Source organism: Amia ocellicauda, chromosome 5 (genome assembly GCF_036373705.1).
Source record: "Amia ocellicauda isolate fAmiCal2 chromosome 5, fAmiCal2.hap1, whole genome shotgun sequence".
Lineage (NCBI taxonomy): Eukaryota > Metazoa > Chordata > Actinopteri > Amiiformes > Amiidae > Amia > Amia ocellicauda.
The window spans coordinates 50,030,124-50,055,888 of NC_089854.1; the positions used below are offsets into that span (position 1 = coordinate 50,030,124).

A 25,765-nucleotide genomic window follows, 5' to 3' on the forward strand; every position below is an offset into this window, starting at 1 on the left:
GCTTCTGGAAAGAAAATGTGCAGTCTTGTGAGAGATGCTCAGCTCTCTGCCTGCATACCCATTAAATGAAGAAAAAAAGAAACTAGAACACAAGGTGCTAGTATGTTTCAAGGAAAGATCTTTTAGATTGTTTTTTGTAATGTTTTCATTTGTTATCTTGAATCCATGCAAGATGGGCTTAAACAGTTTTGATTTTAAACTTTACTGTTGGCATTTTCACAGTGTTTTCTACAGTCTGTATGCATTTTCTTAGGTATACACTGTATCAATAAAAGGTAATGGTACCCATCCAGAGAGTCTGTCAAGAAAGAGTTGTTGTTTTTTTTTGCTTGTTTTTAAGTTTAAATTTTAAGGGAACCATGGACAGTCCTGATTTTATTTTCACACAGTGTGGAGCCTGTACATCTATGAATACTTTAACACATTCTTCATATCTTAAAATTGAAGTGTTGCAGTATATTAAGAACAAGGAGGGTGGAAGCATTTCTTAGCCTTTTAATGGAGGAGTGCTGATCTGAATCTTACAGAGTATCTGTGGGAAATGCACTGCAGATTTTTGTTGTAAAGACTCCAGCATTTAACACCAAGGATGGCCAAATAAAGCATATAATGAAATGCAATGTGAGCAGATGTCTTTTGGTTGTTGTCCGTTGTTCCAGCACCTTTGGTAATAGTTTCTAATAAGTTTACTACTTAAGCTAATTTATTTGGCATTCAGTTTACCTAAAAATGTTGTATCACTTTTTTTGCAAGGCTTTTTTATCTTTCAGCCTCAATACCAAAACGAATGAATATATTTAATGTAATTCAATCAAAACCAGCTGACATATATTAGTCATTGACAGTGCCTTGTCTTTAACCTCAGTACATTTGAGTGCCTGGCATACTCTGTTACGGTAAACCAACTGAGTGCGTGGGCTGCAGCTTTTAAAGCACTCACACAGGCACACTGCTTTTATGACTTTATAGTGCTGGAGGAAACACAAGACTACAACAGAAGAAGCCTAAAACTTATTTTGTGATTGAATTTATAGGGAGCCCTTCAGTTGTTTTTAATATGCCAAGTGTTAGTTCATCTTTAATGTAGTCATTCATGAAGCAAACAGGTTGCCTCATCTAGAGCAGAATTTAATTGTGTTAAAGCTTTCTCTAATATTCTTCAGATGTTCACTTACCATTATTAAACAGAAAAAGTAAATGAGGGTGTAATGTAATTGGTTTCACATTGAAATTATGCTTTAGATACTTTAAAGTCACTGCCTGTTGCAATTAGTGATTTCATATACATATATACATTTTTTCGAGTTCAGTAACTTAAAGAAATAAGTGTTTATTGAATGAGAGTGAGCCCCACCCCCACATTCTTCTTTTGAGATCCGGTACTAATCATTATAATAAGAAAATACTCTGTCTCGATGATTATCTGTCAAGTCCACTTATGTGCTATTGGTTTACCTGATAAAAGCTTGGGTCTGTGTGGTGGCCTTGGTGAGAGACCTACATTGACACAATGTTCTACTGTAGAAAACAGCTGCAATGGATGGTGCTTTAGCAACTGTTATTTGATAATGTATTAATTTGTTTCATAAAGGGTCCAGTTTAATATTTTTTTAGTTAACTGTTTAGGTACCATTTTTGATCAGTATTGTATCAAATGAAGATTATAACCACTTCTGTCTACAGTCCACAGTTTCCTCTATTTTGGTAGTTAGGTAGTAAGATGTTAGGTCATATAGCATACAGTGAGGGAAAAAAGTATTTGATCCCCTGCTGATTTTGTACGTTTGCCCACTGACAAAGAAATGATCAGTCTATAATTTTAATGGTAGGTGTATTTTAACAGTGAGAGACAGAATAATAACAAACAAATCCAGAAAAACGCATTTCAAAAAAAGTTATAAATTGATTTGCATGTTAATGAGGGGAAATAAGTATTTGATCCCCTATCAATCAGCAAGATTTCTGGCTCCCAGGTGTCTTTTATACAGGTAACGAGCTGAGATTAGGAGCACTCTCTTAAAGGGAGAGCTCCTAATCTCAGCTCGTTACCTGTATAGAAGACACCTGTCCACAGAAGCAATCAATCAATCAGATTCCAAACTCTCCACCATGGCCAAGACCAAAGAGCTGTCCAAGGATGTCAGGGACAAGATTGTAGAACTACACAAGGCTGGAATGGGCTACAAGTCTATCGACAAGCAGCTTGGTGAGAAGGTGACAACAGTCGGTGCGATTATTCGCAAATGGAAGAAACACAAAATAACTGTCGGTCTCCCTCAGTCTGGGGCTTCATGCAAGATCTCACCTCGTGGAGTTTCAATGATCATGAGAACGGTGAGGAATCAGCCCAGAACTACACGGGAGGATCTTGTTAATGATCTCAAGGCAGCTGGGACCATAGTCACGAAGAAAACAATTGGTAACATACTACGCCATGAAGGACTGAAATCCTGCAGCGCCCGCAAGGCCCCCCTGCTCAAGAAAGCACATGTACAGGTCCGTCTGAAGTTTGCCAATGAACATCTGAATGATTCAGAGGAGAACTGGGTGAAAGTGTTGTGGTCAGATGAGACCAAAATCGAGCTCTTTGGCATCAACTCAACTCGCCGTGTTTGGAGGAGAAGGAATGCTGCCTATGACCCCAAGAATACCATCCCCACCGTCAAACATGGAGATGGAAACATTATGCTTTGGGAGTGTTTTTCTGCTAAGGGGACAGGACAACTGCACCGCATCAAAGGGACGATGGACGGGGCCATGTACCGTCAAATCTTGGGTGAGAACCTCCTTCCCTCAGCCAGGGCATTGATAATGGGTCGTGGATGGGTATTCCAGCATGACAATGACCCAAAACACACAGCCAAGGCAACAAAGGAGTGGCTCAAGAAGAAGCACATTAAGGTCCTGGAGTGGCCTAGCCAGTCTCCAGACCTTAATCCCATAGAAAATCTGTGGAGGGAGCTGAAGGTTCGAGTTGCCAAACGTCAGCCTCGAAACCTTAATGACTTGGAGAGGATCTGCAAAGAGGAGTGGGACAAAATCCCTCCTGAGATGTGTGCAAACCTGGTGGCCAATTACAAGAAACGTCTGACCTCTGTGATTGCCAACAAGGGTTTTGCCACCAAGTACTAAGTCGAAGGGGTCAAATACTTTTTTCCCCTCATTGTAAATCTCCCATGTACATGCTTCTTACTCTCTATAGTTTACAGTGAATTTTCCACATTGACTGGGCTTGTTGTGATTTTTAGGAACCAGCACTGGCTGAGACTTCTGTGTTTATTGCCACTTTGTGCTAGGAAAGGTTAGTCATGCAGTCACTTATTATCCAGTGATTTTAAAATATATTCTTCTAGCAGACACCAGTTAGGCATGTGAGTGAATGGGACATCTGATGGGGGAAGGAAGGGGGGTGGGGTCCTCAATTCCCTGCTCAATTAGGTTGGGTTTTACATAGTTGTTGTATACCACTTAGTACAGGAACTTTGCACTTGTTGAGGTAGTTATTGCTTTGCTTTCTAATTCATTTATAAATCTTCAAGACATCTGTGATTTTTATCAATTGACTGTCCCCGCTACTGCTGCTGCAATACTGGGAGATGTCGGCTTTAGCAAAGTCCAATGTGATCAAAGGTAGCAGGAAATGTCTCTGCTGACCATAGGCCATTCATCTTTGCCTCAGATAGGCAATTACTCTTTAATGATGAATGACTCATATGTGCTGCTCTGCAATAGTTTTAAAGCAAAGCTTTTGTGCCGATTGGAAGGGGAAAAAAAAAATACACACTGGACTGCTTAGGAACAATTATTTTCTGTCATCTGTTTTTTTTTCATATTTTACTGGAGTTATAATATACCATTGTAGCCCAGAAGCTACTTTGAATTGTATACACAGCTTTGGAGTGGGCTGTGCAATTAAGGAAATCTGAAACGGGAGTAGTTTTTGCCCTTGTTCTAAATCGGACTAGCTGGTCAAAGCATTGTCTAATAACTATCGTTTAAAATTCTCAATGTGTCTCTAGCGTCAGCATATTTTGTTTTGCTTGATTTTACCTATTAATATGGAATCAATTTCAGAGATGATATGATTAACTTTTGTACAATTTTTAAGCAAAATATAAAATGTAGCGTAATTGTGTTGAATTTGAAGATGTTTTTGATACTTATTGTTGTAGAATTTTGCCATGTGGTCTGCTGTGTTTTTCTTTGTATATTTGCATTTCAAAAGAGTGGGAATTGTTCCTCGTAATTTAATCTGCCTTCTGGTATAGAAATAAATCTTGCTGTCTGGTCCTCTTTTCTATTTTAATAAAATGGCACAGAAAGCTGAACTGTCACGAGCAAGAGAGGGTAAGATGCTTGCAAGTGGTAGTAAGTGCTTTAAAATTACCCCATTCCAGCAGACCACTGAGGGGGTGACAGTCTCCTCATCGAGACTGTACTCATGCAGAAGATCACTTAGTGGTGAAAACCCAAGGCTTTAACAAGCATGCAATTAATGTGTATTTTAAGCATGTGTTGCACACGCCATGAACTATAAAGTATGAGTCATCCTGGCCCATTTTTCAGATTATAATTTTTTCTTCCCTGTCTGCAGGACCCTAATCCACAAAGCTAAGCATGCACAGTTTATAATTTTAGGAGGACACATAAGTAGTGTCTTTTAGAATCTATAGAGCCCTGTTATGCAAAACCAAGAGCCCTCACACTTTGGCACTGTAACATTTTGCTATCTATGCTGGAAATATCAGTCTGCTACAGGAGTGTGTGCAGCAGGTGCTGTGTGTGTTTACCACTGTTTCTCTTTATGTCTGTTTTTGCATATTATCTGTTTTTTAAAGCTGTGTTATAAACTGGAAGTGTACTGTATAGGGCATTAGAACTGTCAGTAGATTTATGTAATTAATTTCAAAATGCTTTTCTTTGAGGGGAAAAAAAGTGCCTTTTTGTGGACTTGGATACAAATGTTTGGCAGGTTAATGCTGAATTTAATTAAAAAGGAAACTAGACTCAATATACAAACAAGACTTGTTGGAAAATGCCAGGTGAAGCCAACACTTTACCAACATGCACCAAAGGTGCAGTTTTAAAATTTTATGGACTACTCTGTAGTTACGTTGTAATTTTAAGTGTAATTAATTTGTAGTTTTGGTAGTATAATATGACGATGGAGCTTAATACTTTGGATATAATTATAGTGTGATCTTTAAGAGTCTGTTTACATGGTTATTATAATCACTGCAACTCACTCAAGTGCTCTTTAAAGGGCAGATTGATTGCATTCTGGAATTTAGGTTTTATTATAGATTTATATGAGTTAATTATATATTTTTTGCTTGTCATTAAATGTACAGAAGAGCTCTGTTTTGTTTTCACTAAAAACAAGGCATTCTGGTTACTCTTCAGTAAAGTCCGTTTAGGTACAGTTAATTGGGCCTCAAATTAGTGAGCTTCTGGGATGGGCCTTACTTTTCTCCTTTTTTCCTTATCCTTAAACCCCCAACTCAAGCAGTGACCCTTGTAGTGTATATCCATTATGCACATGATTTGATGTTGTGATGCTGATGGTTTATTCTTCACTGACTATGCAACGTTAATGGCTTTAAAAGGCCTAACTAAGTTGATGAGTTTCAGCTGTCCATGTATTTTTTTTTATTCCCCATAAGTAAGGTCCTCTAATTGAGCCCTTTGTTACCAGCATGACACTTTCTCAAGAATTCGTTTAATCTTTTCTTAAACCCATTAGTGCACTAAAATAATTGGATCCTTGTTGTAACTGCAAGGTTATTATGAGCTTGCTAAGGAGAGAGCAGCGCATTTCTGACTGAGCATCCAGAGTTGTGAGGGTTTTATTGCAAAAGCACAGTCTGTGACGATTATGAAGCAGTGCTCTCAAAGTTGTAAGATTCTTTCAGTTTTTGTGTGTGTGTGATTTAAAAATGGGCCTTACAGAGTGCTTACAATTCCTAAAACTCCTAAATGTTTTTTTTATATATATTGTTTTATTTATATTTCAGAGTTGGAAGAGTTAGATTACAGTAGAATAGTTGGTACAATTTCTGTCAAGAGCTTTTATTTGCCAAGACATTGACTGATGTAAATTGCTGAAAAGCAATGCACATGGAGCTGTCACCATGGTAATTCTCACAAAACCATTTTTTTTTTTTTTTTTTTTTTTTTAAAGAGAATCCTGTGCTGACATAACTGTTCATTCTGTGTTTGGTTTATACTGCTTCTAATAATGATAAATAAATGTTGCCCAAATGTATGTATGTATTTTATGAATTGCATAACCTCTCTTAAGGAACCAGCTTCGCAGTAATCCAGTAACCTTTCAATAACATATTAAAGTAACATATGTTATTTGCTTTTGTTGGGTACCATTGGACACCATTGGTTACGTACAGCCTTGAACTGGTAGTGTGACTTACTGCAAAAGTAGTTTTTATTTGTTTTACTTTATTTTCTGTCACATTCTCTTTCAAGTTGCATCTCTGGAACAATAAATATGCTAAATAATGATGACATGTTTTAAATGAAATCAGAAAACGAAAAAGATTTCTGTATAGATTGTGGTTAAGCTTCGGACAGTCATTGCTGTTCTGCCATCCTGCAGAGGACCCACATCTGCCATATGGGTCCTCTCCACACCCATAGAGGAAAGTCAGTACAAATTTGATACTGCAATCATATGTTACCATATGTTTTTTTTTTTTTTAACCCCACGATGACAGTGATGTAGAGGAGCATTGCTGTCCTGTTTTCCCTGACATTCTCTCATTCTGCTACTTCGGAAGCTTGAAGCTTGAAGCATGAAGCTTTTATAAGCTTTCTATGTTTTAAAATGTCCCTTCTACTGCAGTTTTTTGGAATTGTGTGTAGGCTGCCACTGTCAAAACTATCCTGCTGCTAATTTATGCCTGTTATTTTTATCTGTTGGTTGGCCAGAAAGCAATAGAAGGAGAGGTTCTTGACATTAATGGCTAGAGAAAGTGGACACATGATGCATTATTCTAAATTATTTTAAAAGGAGATCATTAAGTGCCCCCAAATGAGGATTTAGAAATTACCTTCCAGACAACTTCTTATATTGCCCCTTTTGGGGAAAATAATAATTCTTTAAGTGTCTAAACCCACAGTGTTCCATAATTTACGCACATACAAAAGCAAGCCAAACTCGCCTGGTAAATATCATAATATTTGTGTGTGTATGATTCCATACTGAGTTTACTGAACTTCTAAAATTCTGCCGCTGGATTTACTAAAATTTAAACATGGTGTGTGTGTGTGTGTGTGTGTGTGTTTTTGTTGTTGTTGTTTTCTGTACCTCTGTAGCTCACAACTCCAATAGTGATTAGTGTGCATACATTTAACATCTCCTATATTTGAAGGTGTTACAATTCACTGGCTGTCAGCTGGAATAAGAGAATGAGGAAATACTTGTTGTAGGCTGCAGTTTGCTTTCCTTTTTAATGCATCCTCACCCGGGACACCTGTGTTACAGAGCAGCACCCTCATCTTATTATTTAGGAGGGAAGCAAAAAATAGGTTTTTGAATTCATGTAAATGTATGAGACTAAATAAATGAACTGGAATAAATGGATTAACAGATATCAGAAAAAAAAAATCTATTGAGTAAATGAGTATTTAATTATGGTGACCACTTGTGTGAGCCTAGTTATAAATCAATTATCCTGGAGGACATGAGTCATAAGTCAAATGCCATTTAAGTAAACTGCTTTTATGTGGCATCACATCCTTACTATAAACAGTATCTGTAGTTTAAATTCAACCAAGTTAAGCAAATAAGCTGCCTCTGTATTTTCATATCTGACCTGTTAAAACAAACGGCTTACATCACCTCCCTCTGGCTTCTAATTTGAATTATGGTTTCTTTCTTGTTTTGAAGATGCAGCTCGCCGTGCTTCTGTTTGTCTTTTATTTCATCAACAGCCCCTGACATCACATTCTTCTGGTTCAGCACTGGGGTCGTTCAAAATTAATGCTCAAAGCAGAGCTTGCTGTATACTGAGGAGACATTGTTTAGCTATTAGGGTAGTCAATGAGCAGCAGCTTCTAAAAGACTGGAGGGGGTGTCAACCAAGAAAAACAAACAACCAACCAAATAAAAACATTTTATTATGCATTTAATACCTGAACAAAACGAATAGGATGCAGGTACACAGTTGAACTTTGTCAGGTTTCATGGCTGAAAGGAAACAAAGAATAGAAATGTGGCTTTGGATGTTTTTTATTAATTGTTTTGAATTGAATAGCTTTTGAAGGCAGCTGCAGATCACTACTTTTTTCAATACCACACTGGTGGCATTATTGTTATTTTTGGAAAGAGATTCACCAAAATGTTCTCAGTGTGACTTGTTCCCTAGACGTTATTGGATGCAGAACACTTTTTAAAGTGTGTGTGTGTGTATGTGTCAGTCAACTGAGTATTTTAATAAATTATTTCAATAGATTTTGAATGTAATGTTTTGTGAGTTTGCCTAACCAGCTGACAATTTCTAAACTGAGGAAACGTCTTTCATACTGCCTTTGCATTGGAGTAATGACACTATCATGCATTCACCCTGTGTTCGAATTGGGTTAGACTTTATGGGGGTCCCTTAATCCTTGGGGGGGGTGTTGCCAAAAAAAGAAAAAGTTTGATCTTCTTTGTAATGACATTATCCTTCAAGAAAATACTATGGGCATAAATACGTTAATAAATATCTTATCTCTTTTTAAAATAACAACCATTACAATGATAACCATACATAAATAAAACAGCCCATGTTTTTGTTTTTAATGTTCCTAGATCTCACCATGATAAAATAAGGAAGATATGGTTTATAGGCGACAAAAACATAAAAAAAGTTGGAAAAACATTTATTTGCGGAGCGCAAACAGATGACATGCAAACGGCTGACATTAAATTAAAGATTAGTGTCTAACTAAGCATTATTTTGCTCCATGTAACCGCATTTTTCAGAGTAAAGTTAGCATAGCAATCTACAATTTTCTGATAGATAAGATTTAAAAAAATCAGCTAGCACCTACAACCTAGCTGCTGTTCAGCATGAAGGTGAAATATTGGATAGTTATAGTAACTAAAGTGTAAACAATCCTGAATCAGAGAAGAATTTGATGTGTGCACTTAGTTTGCTGGTGAAAACTCAAGAAGGTCCGAAGTCCGGACCACAGGGTCCGCCGAACAGTAGTCCGGACCTTGGAAGCTGTATGCATATGAACGCTTTAATACTTTTTTTTTTTTATTGTACGGAATTAATAACAGTAAACACATTATTATTGTAGCGACCTAACCTCTTAATGGTCGCTGTTGAAATAAAAGCAAAAGAAGCGGAAGTCTTCCAAAACAATACTGGTGTTCATTGATCTTTTCAAAGAGGTACATCCACTTCCCTTTGGCTGTAAGATTCACATAAACTTCACACATATCCGTCTTTCCCATTGACTCCAACTAGTTTCCGGGCGACACCACGCCCTTATATATACCCCTATCTGGTGACTCCCTCCCGCCCAATCATCGCTCTCCGGCTGTACCACCCGGAGACGGGGGGAGCCACAATGACACAAACACCCACATGTAACACACAGACAGACAAGGTCCGCAAACTGACCCACCCACCCTGCATACACAGTTTTTCATGCTCCCCCCACCTTTGGACCAAAGGGGGGAAGTTCTCTAGGTAATGTATTTGATTTTTGCTTTAAATTTGAAAGTTGCTGGAAAGGCATTCAAATCATTAAAACAAAAACAAAAAATTAAGGGAATTTCTTGTAGTTGGCCACCAGGTTTGCACATCTCAGGAGGGATTTTGTCCCACTCCTCTTTGCAGATCCTCTCCAAGTCATTAAGGTTTCGAGGCTGATGTTTGGCAACTCGAACCTTCAGCTCCCTCCACAGATTTTCTATGGGATTAAGGTCTGGAGACTGGCTAGGCCACTCCAGGACCTTAATGTGCTTCTTCTTGAGCCACTCCTTTGTTGCCTTGGTTGTGTGTTTTGGGTCATTGTCATGCTGGAATACCAATCCATGACCCATTTTCAATGCCCTGGCTGAGGGAAGGAGGTTCTCACCCAAGATTAAACGGTACATGGCCCCGTCCATCGTCCCTTCGATGCGGTGCAGTTGTCCTGTCCCCTTAGCAGAAAAACACCCCCAAAGCATAATGTTTCCATCTCCATGTTTGACGGTGGGGATGGTGTTCTTGGGGTCAATCCTCCTCCTCCAAACACGGCGAGTTGAGTTGATGCCAAAGAGCTCGATTTTAGTCTCATCTGACCACAAGACTTTCACCCAGTTCTCCTCTGAATCATTCAGATGTTCATTGGCAAACTTCAGACGGGCCTGTACATGTGCTTTCTTGAGCAGGTGGCCTTTCGGGTGCTGCAGGATTTCAGTCCTTCACGGCGTAGTGTGTTACCAATTGTTTTCTTGGTGACTATGGTCCCAGCTGCCTTGGGATCATTAACAAGATCCTCCCGTGTAGTTCTGGGCTGATTCCTCACCGTTCTCATGATCATTGAAACTCAACGAGGTGAGATCTTGCATGGAGCCCCAGACCGAGGGAGACTGACAGTTATTTTGTGTTTCTTCCATTTGCGAATAATCGCACCAACTGTTGTCACCTTCTCACCAAGCTGCTTGTCGATGGTCTTGTAGCCCATTCCAGCCTTGTGTAGGTCTACAATCTTGTCCCTGACATCCTTGGACAGCTCTTTGGTCTTGGCAATGGTGGAGAGTTTGGAATCTGATTGATTGATTGCTTCTGTGGACAGGTGTCTTTTATACAGGTAACGAGCTGAGATTAGGAGCACTCCCTTTAAGAGAGTGCTCCTAATCTCAGCTCGTTACCTGTATAAAAGACACCTGGGAGCCAGAAATCTTGCTGATTGATAGGGGATCAAATACTTATTTCCCCTCATTAACATGCAAATCAATTTATAACTTTTTTGAAATGCGTTTTTCTGGATTTTTGTTGTTGTTGTTCTGTCTCTCACTGTTAAAATACACCTACCATTAAAATTATAGACTGATCATTTCTTTGTCAGTGGGCAAACGTACAAAATCAGCAGGGGATCAAATACTTTTTTCCCTCACTGTAGGTGAGCAGATGTGGCTGGTGCAATGAAGGGGAAAACTGCATGCTTAGATTATTTTCCAGAAGAGCAGCGACTGTAAAACATCTCTGCTTACAGCTGTGTTTAGCTACACAGTACTTACCATCACCTTGAAAAAAATATAAATAATTAAGCAATTCAATTAACATTGTACCAAAATATTACTATTGCCATCATATAGGACAAAACATTCTACTGCATATTTGATCGCTTCTGAAAAAGAATAGGAAGAGTAGTAATGTAAAGCTAGTCTTCTGTATGGTTTAGGCTCTGTGCCGGCCCAATACGGAGGGGACCAGAGAGCAGAGTGGTGCAGCTTCAGACACTGTTGGTAGTATTCTCCCAAGTGGTCTTACTCCTGGTGAAAAAGATGTCTGTCAGCAGACTCACACACCAGCTTGAGGTTTTCAGCCCTGTGATGCTTGTGATATAACATCATCTCTGCGCCGTGTCTGTAGAAGAGCCCATTGTATACAGCTGGGCCAACACAGCGTTGTTAGACCATTGCTCTACCAGGCATGGAAATTAATCTCTCATTGCATAGCCCTTTGAGCCTCTTTAAAGAGTTAATGGAATATTGCTTTTACCTGCTCTCCTGTCTTGTCTTAACTTCATCATTAAGGATTGCAAATGGCATGTTAAAAGTCTGATGTAAATCAAAATGCTGCACAGTGCCAATTGTAGTTACATCCCATGCTACTATTCAGGTGAAATATGCTACATATTCCACCTATAACCAATAACCTTAAAGAACATACTGTTTTTAATATATATATATATATATATATATATATATATATATATACACTCACCTAAAGGATTATTAGGAACACCTGTTCAATTTCTCATTAATGCAATTATCTAACCAACCAATCACATGGCAGTTGCTTCAATGCATTTAGGGGTGTGGTCCTGGTCAAGACAATCTCCTGAACTCCAAACTGAATGTCTGAATGGGAAAGAAAGGTGATTTAAGCAATTTTGAGCGTGGCATGGTTGTTGGTGCCAGACGGGCCGGTCTGAGTATTTCACAATCTGCAGGGTTACTGGGATTTTCACGCACAACCATTTCTAGGGTTTACAAAGAATGGTGTGAAAAGGGAAAAACATCCAGTATGCGGCAGTCCTGTGGGCGAAAATGCCTTGTTGATGCTAGAGGTCAGAGGAGAATGGGCCGACTGATTCAAGCTGATAGAAGAGCAACTTTGACTGAAATAACCACTCGTTACAACCGAGGTATGCAGCAAAGCATTTGTGAAGCCACAACACGTACAACCTTGAGGCGGATGGGCTACAACAGCAGAAGACCCCACCGGGTACCACTCATCTCCACTACAAATAGGAAAAAGAGGCTACAATTTGCACAAGCTCACCAAAATTGGACAGTTGGTCTGATGAGTCTCGATTTCTGTTGAGACATTCAGATGGTAGAGTCAGAATTTGGCGTAAACAGAATGAGAACATGGATCCATCATGCCTTGTTACCACTGTGCAGGCTGCTGGTGGTGGTGTAATGGTGTGGGGGATGTTTTCTTGGCACACTTTAGGCCCCTTAGTGCCAATTGGGCATCGTTTAAATGCCACGGCCTACCTGAGCATTGTTTCTGACCATGTCCATCCCTTTATGACCACCATGTACCCATCCTCTGATGGCTACTTCCAGCAGGATAATGCACCATGTCACAAAGGTCGAATCATTTCAAATTGGTTTCTTGAACATGACAATGAGTTCACTGTACTAAACTGGCCCCCACAGTCACCAGATCTCAACCCAATAGAGCATCTTTGGGATGTGGTGGAACGGGAGCTTCGTGCCCTGGATGTGCATCCCACAAATCTCCATCAACTGCAAGATGCTATCCTATCAATATGGGCCACCATTTCTAAAGAATGCTTTCAGCACCTTGTTGAATCAATGCCACGTAGAATTAAGGCAGTTCTGAAGGCGAAAGGGGGTCAAACACAGTATTAGTATGGTGTTCCTAATAATCCTTTAGGTGAGTGTATATATATATATATATATATATATATATATATATGTCCATGCACTCTTGATCAAAAAGTGTACATATTTTTTTTCGTTCTTTGAAATAAGCTATGATTTCGTGTTTTAAGCACAAATTGTTACCTGTAAATTGACCACTGCTCAAAAAACCATCAGAATAAAGACCTTATGCAACACTACAGCCCTATTTAAGATTGAATGTAACCTTTCCCCTCCCTGCAGTTATATACTGTGTTGACTATTTAATGAGCTATTCCCTGCATGATATAGTGCACAATTCTGAAAGCAGTAGTGGATTTTTTGACCGGCATATCCATTTGAATTGACAGCTTTGAAAAGCAAGCATTGTATTGCAAACCAATTATTTAGCACACTGCAATTCTGAAAAATTGCATAATCTTAGTGTGATGGCATGAAGCGGTGTTCGGAAAAATTGCTTGTGTGAGAGCAGTGGTTAGAATAGAGGTCACAACTTTTGCCCGGTTCTCTTCAATGTTCTGTTCAGAGACTGGGGGGAGTAATCTATATCTATGCAGCAAGAGACGATTTTGTGAATTCCAAAATGGGAAAACGATTACATTCACATTCAATGTTTCTTGAGCTGCAACAACTAATCGGTTAAATGTTTTAAATCAATTAAAAATCTCTGGCAATGAATTTCATTGTCGATTAGTTGGGTCTACCAGCTACTAAAAAAACTGGTTAAAGACGGCGCCGGCTGAAGCTACACCCGTGGAAAGACGTGAAAGTCTTCTAAAGTATGGGAGCACTTTGCACTGAACACTGCAAAGACAGTTTGCGCAACATGTGCAACGCTCAACTGACCTGGCGCGGGAGCGGGAAAATGACGCATGAGCACTGAAGAGAAAACGCACGGAGCCGCGATGACGGGGAGGAAGAGCTCAGCTGCTACAGGAAGGGGCGCTGGATCCGACACGTCATTTAGTCTGACATCCGAAAAGTTGTCCGTGAAGTACATGACACTTTTTATTATGATGATTATGATTATTTTATGTTATTTATTATTATTAATAATAATAATCATAAGAATAATATTTCACTTTGGATTCGTTAAGTCTTTTCCGTTTCTTGAACTGGTGTGTGTGTCACAAGCTACGGCTGTTTCTTTACCTCCTCAACTACATTATTATTATTAATAATAAAAATAATAGTATTATACATTTTATTTATAACGCAATCTTATTATACCTACGCGCTACACTCAAGTCAATCCTGACACAGTAAAAAGACAGTAAGCAAGAAAATAAGCAGGATAGCCAATAAAGGGGAGCAAGCAATACAAAAAGCCTAAGAGGATTTTAAAACTAACAGAGATCCTTAAAAAAATATTTGAAAAGGTGATTTTTAAGAATTTTCTTTAAGCTATGTGTATAGGTGCTTCTCACAGCCTCTGGAAGTGCGTTGAACAGCCGTGGCGCAGTGCTGCAGAAGGCTCAATGATCAAATTAGTGTCATAAATATTGATTTCAAAATATAAATATATATCGTAAACCAAAAAAACAAATGGAAAACGTTTGAGTTTAGTTTAGAGTTTGCAACCGGGCTGCTGAAGAAGTAAGGAGCTTTTACATAATGTTTACAAAGATGTTAAATATATATATATATATATATATATATATATATATATATATATATATATATATATAATATATCTCGCACATAAAGTACACCTCACCATAAACACAAAAGCAAAGTGCATGTTTCAACGTTAAACTCTTTGTTAATAATTTAAGTCACGTTGTTGTTTATCTGTGCTTAACCACTTTGTAGAATTCTAGCTACATCAGGCAGTCGGTACCATTCGTGCCCAGCTTGACACGCAGATGATGAGCTTTTCCACCAGTCCACGTCTTCCTCTCGTATTTCATTGTCCGATGTCATTTTAACGCACATTTTAAGAGCCGCTGCTTCTCATCTCTGGCCCCTAAGTGGTGCAACGACCTGCCCACCGAAGTCAAAACAGCAGAGTCCTTGACCTCCTTCCGGCGCTTACTCAAGACGCATCTCTTCCGACAGCACTTATTATTAGTCCATTTTATCCCCTGCACTTCACAGTTTTATTTGCTTCTTGTGTTCTTGATTGTTGTCCTCCTTGCTCCCTTTCCCGTAACCCCTGACTGTGACCCTACATCTTGACAGCACTGAGCTTTCACCGTCCAGGATGTAGGACCTCACTTACTGTACTTGTGTAAATTGTAAATTGGAATTTGTTAAATTGGTTTATTTTGAATTGCTATGTTTTAGTTTAATTGAATTTGTAATGATCGATGCCTTGTACTTACTGTATTTTTGCACTTATGTTGTAAGTCGCCCTGGATAAGGGCGTCTGCCAAGAAGTAATATTATTATTATTATTATTATTATTATTATTATTATTATTATTATTATTAACATCAATCAGATCGAATCGAACTGCTTTCACAGTTAGTGTGCGAGGTGGGAAAGGGAATATGAACACAATCGTGTTTCTCTCTCTTCACGCACGTTGTGCTACTATGCATACTCGTATTGTCTCTCATTAAAAAAATAAATAAATCTACCTCCACAGTCCAGTATTAGACTGCCGCGGAAGCTATTTGATGTAGAAAAGCCTGTAAACACTGAATGTAATGTTTATTTTTATCTAATATCTTATTTTTTATCAAAATAGTTTAGCACCTTTCAAACTGAAGAGTAAAACAGCTTTGTGTTTTGAGATCAATGTAAAAACACCTGTTAATATATACACTATATTACCCTTTATTTTTGCACATATGTTCTCTATTGGTTTTATAACTGCTGTCTCAAGTTCTTTTAAACAGAGCATTACGCAAGATAAAGAAAAATTCAAAACTTCAGATTTTTTAAAAATAAAACACTTGTGTTTAATGCTGGAATTATTTTATCTGATTAATTGAAGTAGTAATCATCAGATTAATCGATTATCAAAATAGTCATTTGTTGCAGCTATTCTTGAGTTTGTTTTGGCATATTTTGTAGTTTTTACAGTTTTTGTTGCTTTTTCTTCTGTTTTATTTGATCGTGTAACGTTTCTTCCTAGGCTCAGACTGTCCTTAATAGTACTGCTGCAAACGTAGACAACAGAAGATTGCTTTTGTTGCCCTTCTCGAAAAGGTCAGCGCTGAGACAACAGGGCTTAAACTTAATATTTTATTTAACAGGATATCTGTTGGGAATAGGTGGCCTATTGTTTATTTTCTGTCAGCCTTTTCAGTAACTCTTTTTAAGCCTGTTTGTCCCCCACAAGGCACAAAAAAGAGTGAGATTTAACTAATTAATTGGTGCAGAATTCATACTTGAGTTTTTTTTGTTTTTTTTGACTCGTACTTGATTAAAGAATAAATTCAGACATCTCTCTGGAAGTTTGTCATCATTCCTGCATCATAGCTGTGTGTGGTTTTTTTAATAGATAATTTGCTCATTGTGGTAAACCACAGATAATTGATCCCTCCAAGTGTGCTACTGCTTTCCAAAGCTAATGTGTCACAAAAAGGTGAAGTGCTGATGGTTTGTAGATGTCTGTGTGTATTCAATAATAAACACAATGCACAGCCCATTTCAAATATTTAATGTAAGTATTGACCCACCTGTTCACTGTAAATCCTTATGTTGCTTGTATTATTTGTATGTGAAAAGTAGGTGGGCTTGCAAACTTGTAGCAGTAGTGACTTAAAACATTGATTTCTTCTTGTAATGTGGACAGTTTGTCAAAGTTCTTGCAGCTCATAATTTTTACTGAAAGCTCTTCTTCATACAATGGTCACTTCAGGTTCTGTTGCGTTGGCTGAATTACTACATCTTTATTGGTAGCTGAAACAAGTTGAGAAAGGACTCATTTGGAATGATGCCCCCTCCCTCCCAGCTTTGTATTTGACTAATTCAGACATATTCTTTCTGCAGGGGCATTCATTGCAGGGAACACCAAGAGCTACCTCAGCACTGCTACTTCGTACACTGTCCCGTCTCATTTCTCATCAGCCCACTTCTCTCCGTAGTCTGATTGCCACTCTCTCTCCCTCTTGATGCCCTCCAGTGATGTCTTGATAAATTGTGTTTACAGCTGATTTGTAATCTCCTTTTGTTTGCCGTCAGTATGCCTTCGACTTGAAATGGAACAACACAATTAATGCAAAAATCTTCACTTATGTTGTATGTTCATTTAGTTTGTCTTAGTTTGTCTTGTTTGTTTGTTGGTTTTTATTAACTCATTGGGCAGATTTATTTAGTGTAGCATTTTAATGGTGTAAGCATATCTATTGAAAATAACAAATTTATACAAATATCATTTAAGATATTTTAATTACCTCCTACCAAACTAAATGCATTTGACAGACTTCTGTGTCTTAACCCAACACTGCGTGCGTGTGTATAAATGTATTTTTTCTAGACATATTTTTGGTTTACAGTTTTATAGTCTTCAAAAGACTATCCCCTTTTTTCTTAAAAAAAATAAAAATAAAAATAAATTATGTACAGCTTTTATAGGGGAAAATGCTTGCATATGCTCCTCACTGCTCCATGTGGGTTTAGTAAGGCAATACAATTTTTATATAGCCACAGACCAAATCCTGAGAAGTGTGCATTGTGACATTTTAGAATAACACTGGGAAGTTGAAGTTGGGAATAATGCCATGATCCTGTTTTCTCTCTCTCTCTCTCTCCTGAGATTGTTTCCTTTTGCATTAAATAAACCAAAAGAGACCTTTTATTTTATTTACATATCAGGCTGTAAAAAGATAGTGTTGAAATGCTGTGCCTTAAAATGAATACATTCGTTAAACCCGTGATCTCCATTTATATCCTAGAAACCTCCTTTGGTTTGTGCGCCACATATGTATAATTCTGGGTCTTGGTGGTTTGTGCTTCTTGCCTCCATAGCAGTTGCCCCATGGAGTATTTTAGGGACATCAGCATTAGGATAGTGATTTATTCTTAAAGAACAGTTCAGGGACGACTGTAGTTTTAGTAGTAGCAGGCTGCACTATCACCTGATCACCTACCTTATAATATAGGCTATGGTTTGTTTGTGTGTGTTTTTCATGTCACTTGCATTTATTTGTTTTATCTCAAAGAATGCTTGTTCTTTTACTTCATGAAGCCATGATTCCCCATTGAATAGATTCTTTCCTTAGATTTTTTTTTTTTTTTTCCTTCCCAGCTCTGTTCTGGTACAATTCAGAGCACTTCTGAACATGATGCTCCTCAGTACATACATTTCTTCCAAGAAAGCTTGTCACATAAGATTCAATTTTTTTGCGTTTTTTGGCTATATTTATCTTTGATTCCGAACAGTTTGTGACAGGCATAGAGAGCATTCAATAATGCAATGTCTCCCTGGCTTAGTCATGCTGCCTTGCTAACAGATGGGAGCGAAAACATTTTTAACATGTCGTGAAGGGAAGTGGCCTGTCGTATACTCAAGGCAACTAGAGGCTTGGACTTTAGCAGAGGAGTTAAACGCTGTTAAATGATTTCATTTAGTCCTACTTCTTACAGAAATAAAACTGCAAAATTATGCTGTGTAATGTTATATTTCTCAGTTGTTGTTTAGTTTGTTTTTCTGAAGTGTGATTAAGGACTCGCATAACCAAGAGAGGTTTAACTTCCCCCTCCAGCAATCATAAACTGCATGCTAATGACTTGTGAACAAAGAAATGCTGTTTGAATCTAACTACATTTATCCCCCAATACACCTTCTGTTATATTATTCCTTCTAAAGAAAAATGCTAAAAACACAGCTGTTTCTCTGCTACGTGCTTCTTATTTCATTGATGTAAATGTTGCCTGCTTTTTATTTTATATTAAGTAGATGACTTCTAATGTTGTTTTTTTCCCTAAATCAGTAAGCTTTGGCATAGGATACTGTCCAAATGTCAAGTATAGTTACCCATTCTTTGTATACTGTAATTTTTAGCAATGCTATTTCCTCCTCTCTCACACACACCTGTCAAGTAGCTTTTTCACTAGTATGCACATAAATCAGTTTAATAAGTATTTTGCTCTGATTCCTCATTTGTATGCTAAGGGCTTTGAATAGTTTTTGATGGGCATTGCTTATGCTAAATGTAAAATGGTCCTGTTCAATACAGGTACTGTGTGGTGAGTGTTTACTGATGTTTTTCAGTGATGTAGGTGGTTCTTCCCTTTAATTATTACCTTATTTTGTTTTCTGTTTTGATGTTTTGGTCTCTCATAATTTGTCTAGTATTCTTTTTTTTCCCCTCTCTGTTGTGAGTCATTTTATACCTTTATATTCAATCTGCTTTTTGTATATTATTAAACTCTTAAAGAGAAGCATAGCAATTGATATTGATTTATTGCAGAGAAAAGCCAGCATAGTTGATGGATTGGGTTAGGTCAGGGGCTTAATATAAGCATTAGCAGCTGGTTTATTTCAGTTAGGGGATAATATACTGTTGTCAAAGCAATCCTGGCCCAAAATCATGTCAGGCGTGCTTACCACATTAGTTATAACGCTCATTCTTGTCACAGATCCCTGGCAGCTTTTGACCAAGCTCCATTTTATGTCAGGAAGGCTGTTTATTAGAGCCAGTCCGATCATTGAGATTATTCATCAGTTTGCAATGCTGGTACCAGGATGTGCATGAGGTAAGGCTTTGGGTTTTAAGCAGAACATTATTATTCCTGGCTACAGTATGCAATTTGTTTTAATTTTTTATTTTAGCAACACAGCCTAACTACTGCACTTCTTCAGTCTGTATTTTTTTTGTTATTCCCCTTGCAAGCTGTGGAGGAATTTTAATTGATTAGTCAAAGCTACTACACAACAACCATGGGACTAATATTCAGCTTCCTTTTTAGGTGTGCTTAGACTGTGGTTTGATAAGATAGATTTAGTACTAGCAGCGAAAAGTAAAACCTAGTGTGTCCCTTTGTTTTGAAAGAAGAAAATGAAGCCTGAATTACAAGTTAACAATATAAGGAAATATGTGTTTGTATTTGTGTGTTATAGTATATGAGGAAATAGTGACATAGGTCTTACTTACAACCACATTCATGATCCTGCCAATAAGCTTAGGTTAATTACAGAGACATTTGAAGCAGTTTGTTCTCCAAGTTGTCCTGAAATACTGCACTTATTTCTTAGTATTTATTGTTTTTGTATGTGTATACCGTACTGTACTGTTCGGTACACACATTAAGTGAATGGTGATTGCAGTATGATTCCCTATAGTAGGATTGTGTGTGTGTGCTGTATAATTTTTTCCAATCTTTTTACATAAAACTTATAATGTTCTAAAGTTTACTTGGGCAGTGGTTTTATTGATTTATGTATTTATTTATTTGTGTATTGGTCAGAATCTATTCTTTTGAATAATAATTGCAGAGTTCACAGTGTAGTACTGTGCTGTGCACAAATGAAGCTCTGGCTCTGTGATCTTTTGAATTCAACCAGCCAGCACTAGGTCTGCAGGAAATGTAAAAAAGAAGTGTCTGTTTGCGTGTTGTCATAGTGATTAAAAAGAAAGAAACATCTCTGTAAAGACAACAGTGCTTGTTTCACTGTATGTGGTTGTTGCTGCTGGTACAGTAACTGTATTTATAGAAACATCTTCCCATGAAAGAAGCCTTAATTAGTGTAGAAGGAAGGGTGGGTGTCTTAGTATTCTTGTGATCAAGGCATGACTACAGAGTGAAGAGTAGCTGGAGCTTTTGAGATTACCTGGATTACCCTTCTAAACTTAAACGAAAGGATACCTACAGACAAGGATAACCATGTTAAAGTTCAGTACAACCAACTACACAAGGTGTGTTTTGAAAATAAACTTTGTATTTATGTATTTATTTTTCTTTTACCCTAGACAAGAAATGCTTTGAATTGAGTTTTCAAATGAGAATCCAGTAGCAAATAGTATGTTTTCTCACATTGTCACTTTGCTCTGATGAAGAGAGAATTTCTCATGTCAGTACTGCGTAGCTGTTGTAAATGTTTTCTTCTGTCTGTGCTGATGTTTTACTTATGCTTGTTCATATTTTACATTTATTTTAATATGTGTTTCGAGTTGAAAAGTTAACAGAAGGAACAGATTACAGCAAAAGTCTTCTCTGTCCTGTTTTAGTGATTTGTGGTTTAGCTTCCACAGCATTTGTACAGACGTTTGGGTTTTGGAATCCTTAACAAAGCCACAAATGGTATCAGAAATCATACTTTATTATAAGGAGTCATTTTATATATCATTAGTCACAGCCTAGAGTGCAAACTTTTTTTTTTTTTTTTGGCTGGGAGGGGTGGTGGTAAAATCATGTGTAGATTGTCTGTCTTTCAATATGGACGAATATATATTTTATGTACAGCACTGAAATATAAACTATTGCTGATTTTGTAATGCTTCTGAATGATGCAAGGGCTTTGGGAATTATGGTTTCACCATACTGTTAAATTCCCTGTGCAGCTGCTTAGAACATGGAGGAATTTAAATCCCTTCATAGTGTAAATAGCACTTCAATTATGAATCCTGTAGCCATTGATTCCCCTCCCTCAGAACTTGCCAGCTCTCAAATCCTACTTGAAAATGACATGTATACTCCTAATATGTATGTATTCATATTAAATATTTATTAACATTGTTTTTATTTCTCTCTCTCACAGTCACAATGAACGGAAAGTAACTTGCAAGCATCCCGTCTCAGGTCTCCCGTCCCAGGACAACTGTATCTTTGTAGTCAGTGAACAGTAAGTTGGTTCAGTTTGCCTTTTGCCAGTAAAATGAAATACTTTGTAAGCCTTCGTGTTGGGTCACCCTAAACTTGGTTGAGGTCTTGGCTAAAGTAACAGTGTGTTTGGACAGGAAGATCAATCACAACATCAAACCCAAATCTTGAATTAAATATTGACAAACTTGTGAATATTGTTGTGTGGAGGAACTGTATATGTTCAAAGCTCGTAGTTTTTTTTCGAAATCTCAAAGATGTAACTTTTGATGCCTGCAATATATAGGATGCATAGAAGTGATGAAACATTTCAGAATCTGCAGCCAGATTGTATCAATACTTGAAGTTTGGGTTTGTGATCGACAGTTAATGTTTTCATATAAGTATATTATATACAGTATGTGACAATTATATATGAACATATATATATCATATAAAATATTATTTCATAGCACAATAGTTAATCTGTAGAATTAAAAGCTTGTTTTTCATGTTCCCTTTAACTTGATATTCTGATCATTTTCTGCACAATCTGTATGAAGCTCAAGGTTCTTCACAAGGCTGTTTGTTACCCCATGACTGATTTGTCTGGTTCTCTCTGAAATATCCACCTCCTTGGATGACGACATTAAGTTGTGTGTGTGTGTGTGTGTGTGTGTGTGTGTATATAATGTGTGTGTGTGTGTGTGTATTGATTTTAGAGCATGATTACATGTAAAGGCAAATGTAGCTCTGTCACTAGGAAGAGAAATGCATGGCAGGGATATATATTTTAATTTATGAAAGATTATCTTTACACAAGGAATTGGAGGGGGGGGAAACACACACTCACACTCTTAAGGACTGAGTAATTTCACATATGATTTACATGATCTACTGAAAGATATCACCTATAAATTTAAATCCCTTCTAGTCTGTGATATATATGATGTATAAACATCCTGTACGTGGAAGGCTGTGGGATGGAAGAACACTATCATATAAATTACATTAGATTGGTGTGTGTTCACTGGCCGCTAATTAACTTTTGCTCAGTGTATAATTTTTTTGGGATGGTGCATAATTTGATTAGCAAGGCCTCAGATTCCTCTAAATTCACCTTCACTGCTACAGTGATGTTGCCTGCCTAATAACTGCACTTCGCAATGTTAATCTTGGGATGTCGAAGGAAAAGCTTTCTACGTTCACCAAACAGTCCTACCTTCACATTATTTAACTCCTTGGGAGCCCAGCATCCTAGTGCTTCAGTTTAAAAGAGAGCTTGATGAATACCTTATTTTCATCAAATTAAATTAATTTGATCATATTTATTAACATGTAGGTTAAATGTGTCATCATGTTCAGTCCTGCATGCAATTTAAACCCATTTTCACAGCCACAAGCTCCTTGGCTGCCTGGAACCTTGAGTAAAGAATTCTGCCATTAAATTCCTACCTGAAGACTTAATTTAAATTGTAGTGAAAATTTTAATAGGGTGTGTAAAACTACAGTTTAGAATTAAATACCTGTGTACAGTCCAAGCTTTTCTAACTGAAAGTTCCATTAATAGAAAAAGCAAAGCATTTTAAATGATATAGCCAGCACGACTAAAAGTCCATGGATGCTTGTTCGATGTCTTCTGAAAGGTCATGATATTGTAACCCAGTTTTGTCTCTCTCTCTTGGTGTGTGTTTTAAAAATAAGCTTATTAATTAAACTGACTCCCAGAATTAAATTACAAAATCAAAGTGAAGCACAAGATAATAGCCCATTTAAAAATAATAATAATAATAATCTTACAAAAAACTGTCAAATATGCCCTGTGCTGGTGCCATGCTTTCACAGAGTAGCAGATGTACTCACCTTGTGTTCTCACTTAATTATCTCTTCCCTCACAAAACTAATTCTAGAATGTTAAATCCTGTGCCCCTGAGAGGTATAAAAAAGTACTAATAATCACAAGATAGTTTCCATGTTTTAATAGAATTTAGTGGAACTTGTACAATTGTCCGTGCATTCTTTAGAAGCACTCAATTTGTATACATTTAAAAAAACTGCTTAAGTAAACTGTGACATTCTTATTTATAAACTTAACAAGGATGTAAGAGTTAGACTCCTATAAATGAAGTGGTGAAAGGAAAAAGCACAAGCCCAGGCAGTTCAACACCTGAGGGAAGGTATAATTAATCGACATTCACATATCAGCTCTGTACAGCCCCTGCATCCCTTTCACCTTTTGGTTTGATCTGTATCCCGAACACAGGTTCTGCTAATGTGGCACTAGGAACTCCTATTGCGCAGGCTGTGAAAATTTGACTTCTGTACAGAATAAGCAGCAGTGCATCTTAACTGTCTATACAGATCTATGCAACAACGAATATCAAGTTTGCATAAGAGCGAAGAGTAAACGTGTGTGTGTGTGCAGGGCTCTGCAGTGTGAGTAAAAATAGTGTGCGAATGTGAAATACAATTTGGGCGCACAGTGCAAATACAATGTTTGAACTCTATAAGGAAAGACTACATTGACATGATTATGATAATAATGATATTTTTCACTAAGCATTATTACAGTAACAAATGTGGAAAATAGTAGTTCGGTTGTGGATTGTCGCAATTAACCGAGAAGTTAAACGAAAACTACAAGTCCCGTGAGTTACATTTATGACCCAGTCACTGTTGCCAGATCGGGGGATTTTCCCCTAAATCTGGGGGATTTTTAAGAGCCCAGGGAGAAATTTGGGGGCAACTTTTGTATTGGGGAAATGTTGGGGGATAGTATTTTGAACTTGGGGGAATTTAGGGGTTTTTCACAATTGATTTCTACCCCCCCCCGGACCTCAGTTCACCAGCAATCATATTTGGGGGGGGGAATACCTGATTTGGGGGATTTTTACGACCAAATTGGGGGGAATTTATGGAGAGGACCTGGCAACACCGAAAAGTTGTCCGTCAGGGATATTGCCCATTGGATCCGTTTAAACCGCACAAAGTACTCAGCCTTTCCCGGTACTTGAACTTGTGTGCGTCTCGCAAGCTCACCAGTTTCATTACTTCCTCAACTACATTATTATTATTATTATTATTATTATTATTATACACTGTATTTATAACACACTCTTATTATACCCACGCGCAAGAGTCAAAACAGACAGTAAAAATATGCAAAACAGCAGGACACTACAGACACAAAATAAGCAAGAAAACAAGCGGCTAGGTTAGCCAATAAAGCAGAGCAAGCAATAAAAAGGCTGAAAAGATTATTTTAAAACTAACCAAGATCCTTATTTTTTCCAAAAAGTGATTTTTAAGACATTTTCTTGAAATGTGGAAATGTGTAGGCCGCTCCTCAGAGCCTCTGGAAGTACGTTGTACAGGCGTGGCGCATTATACTATATGATCAAACTAGTGCCATACATATTGAATTCAAAATATAATTATATAATAAACAAAAAAACAAATGGAAAACGGTGCTGCTGTTCCACCAAACTGCCCTATATGATCCAACAAACACCCGTGGACCGCACTTCACTAGCTGCACCCCCATCTCCCCCCACCCGAAGGAATTGACCCTTTTTTGGTTTGAGTCACTGCTCCCCACAAGGCTCTACTGTACATCATTGTATTTAAATGTCTTGAACATTGTTGCATTTCTTTTTCATTTTAGCATTAAATATGAACCTTTTTTTTGTGCCCCTAAATTTTGGACTGTGCCCCTACATTTTTCAATATAAGGGCACAGTGCTCCTAACGAAAAAGGTAATCGTAGAGCCCTGAGTGTGTGTGTGAAAGATTTGTTTTCCTGTGTTAGTACTGTAGTGATTGCAAAAAAAAAACTTAAAACATTACATTTAATGTACCCTTATGGCAGCCAGTTAAAATGTTTTATCACTAAGTCTCAAGTATCTTTACAAATACTATATTTTAGGCTTTCTATTATCCATATTTTATTAT

The 25,765-nt window shown here is 37.6% G+C and overlaps 1 protein-coding gene across 9 annotated transcripts in view; it reads left to right on the top strand.

Moving 5' to 3' along the window:
- plekha5 (pleckstrin homology domain containing, family A member 5) overlaps window positions 1–25,765 on the top strand; it is a 238,727-nt gene that overhangs the window by 134,387 nt on the left and 78,575 nt on the right. For all 9 annotated transcript variants that reach the window (XM_066705579.1, XM_066705577.1, XM_066705580.1 and 6 more), the window contains one exon: window positions 21,774–21,857. In XM_066705579.1, the coding sequence (XP_066561676.1) occupies window positions 21,774–21,857 (84 nt within the window). The remainder of the gene's footprint in view (window positions 1–21,773; window positions 21,858–25,765) is intronic.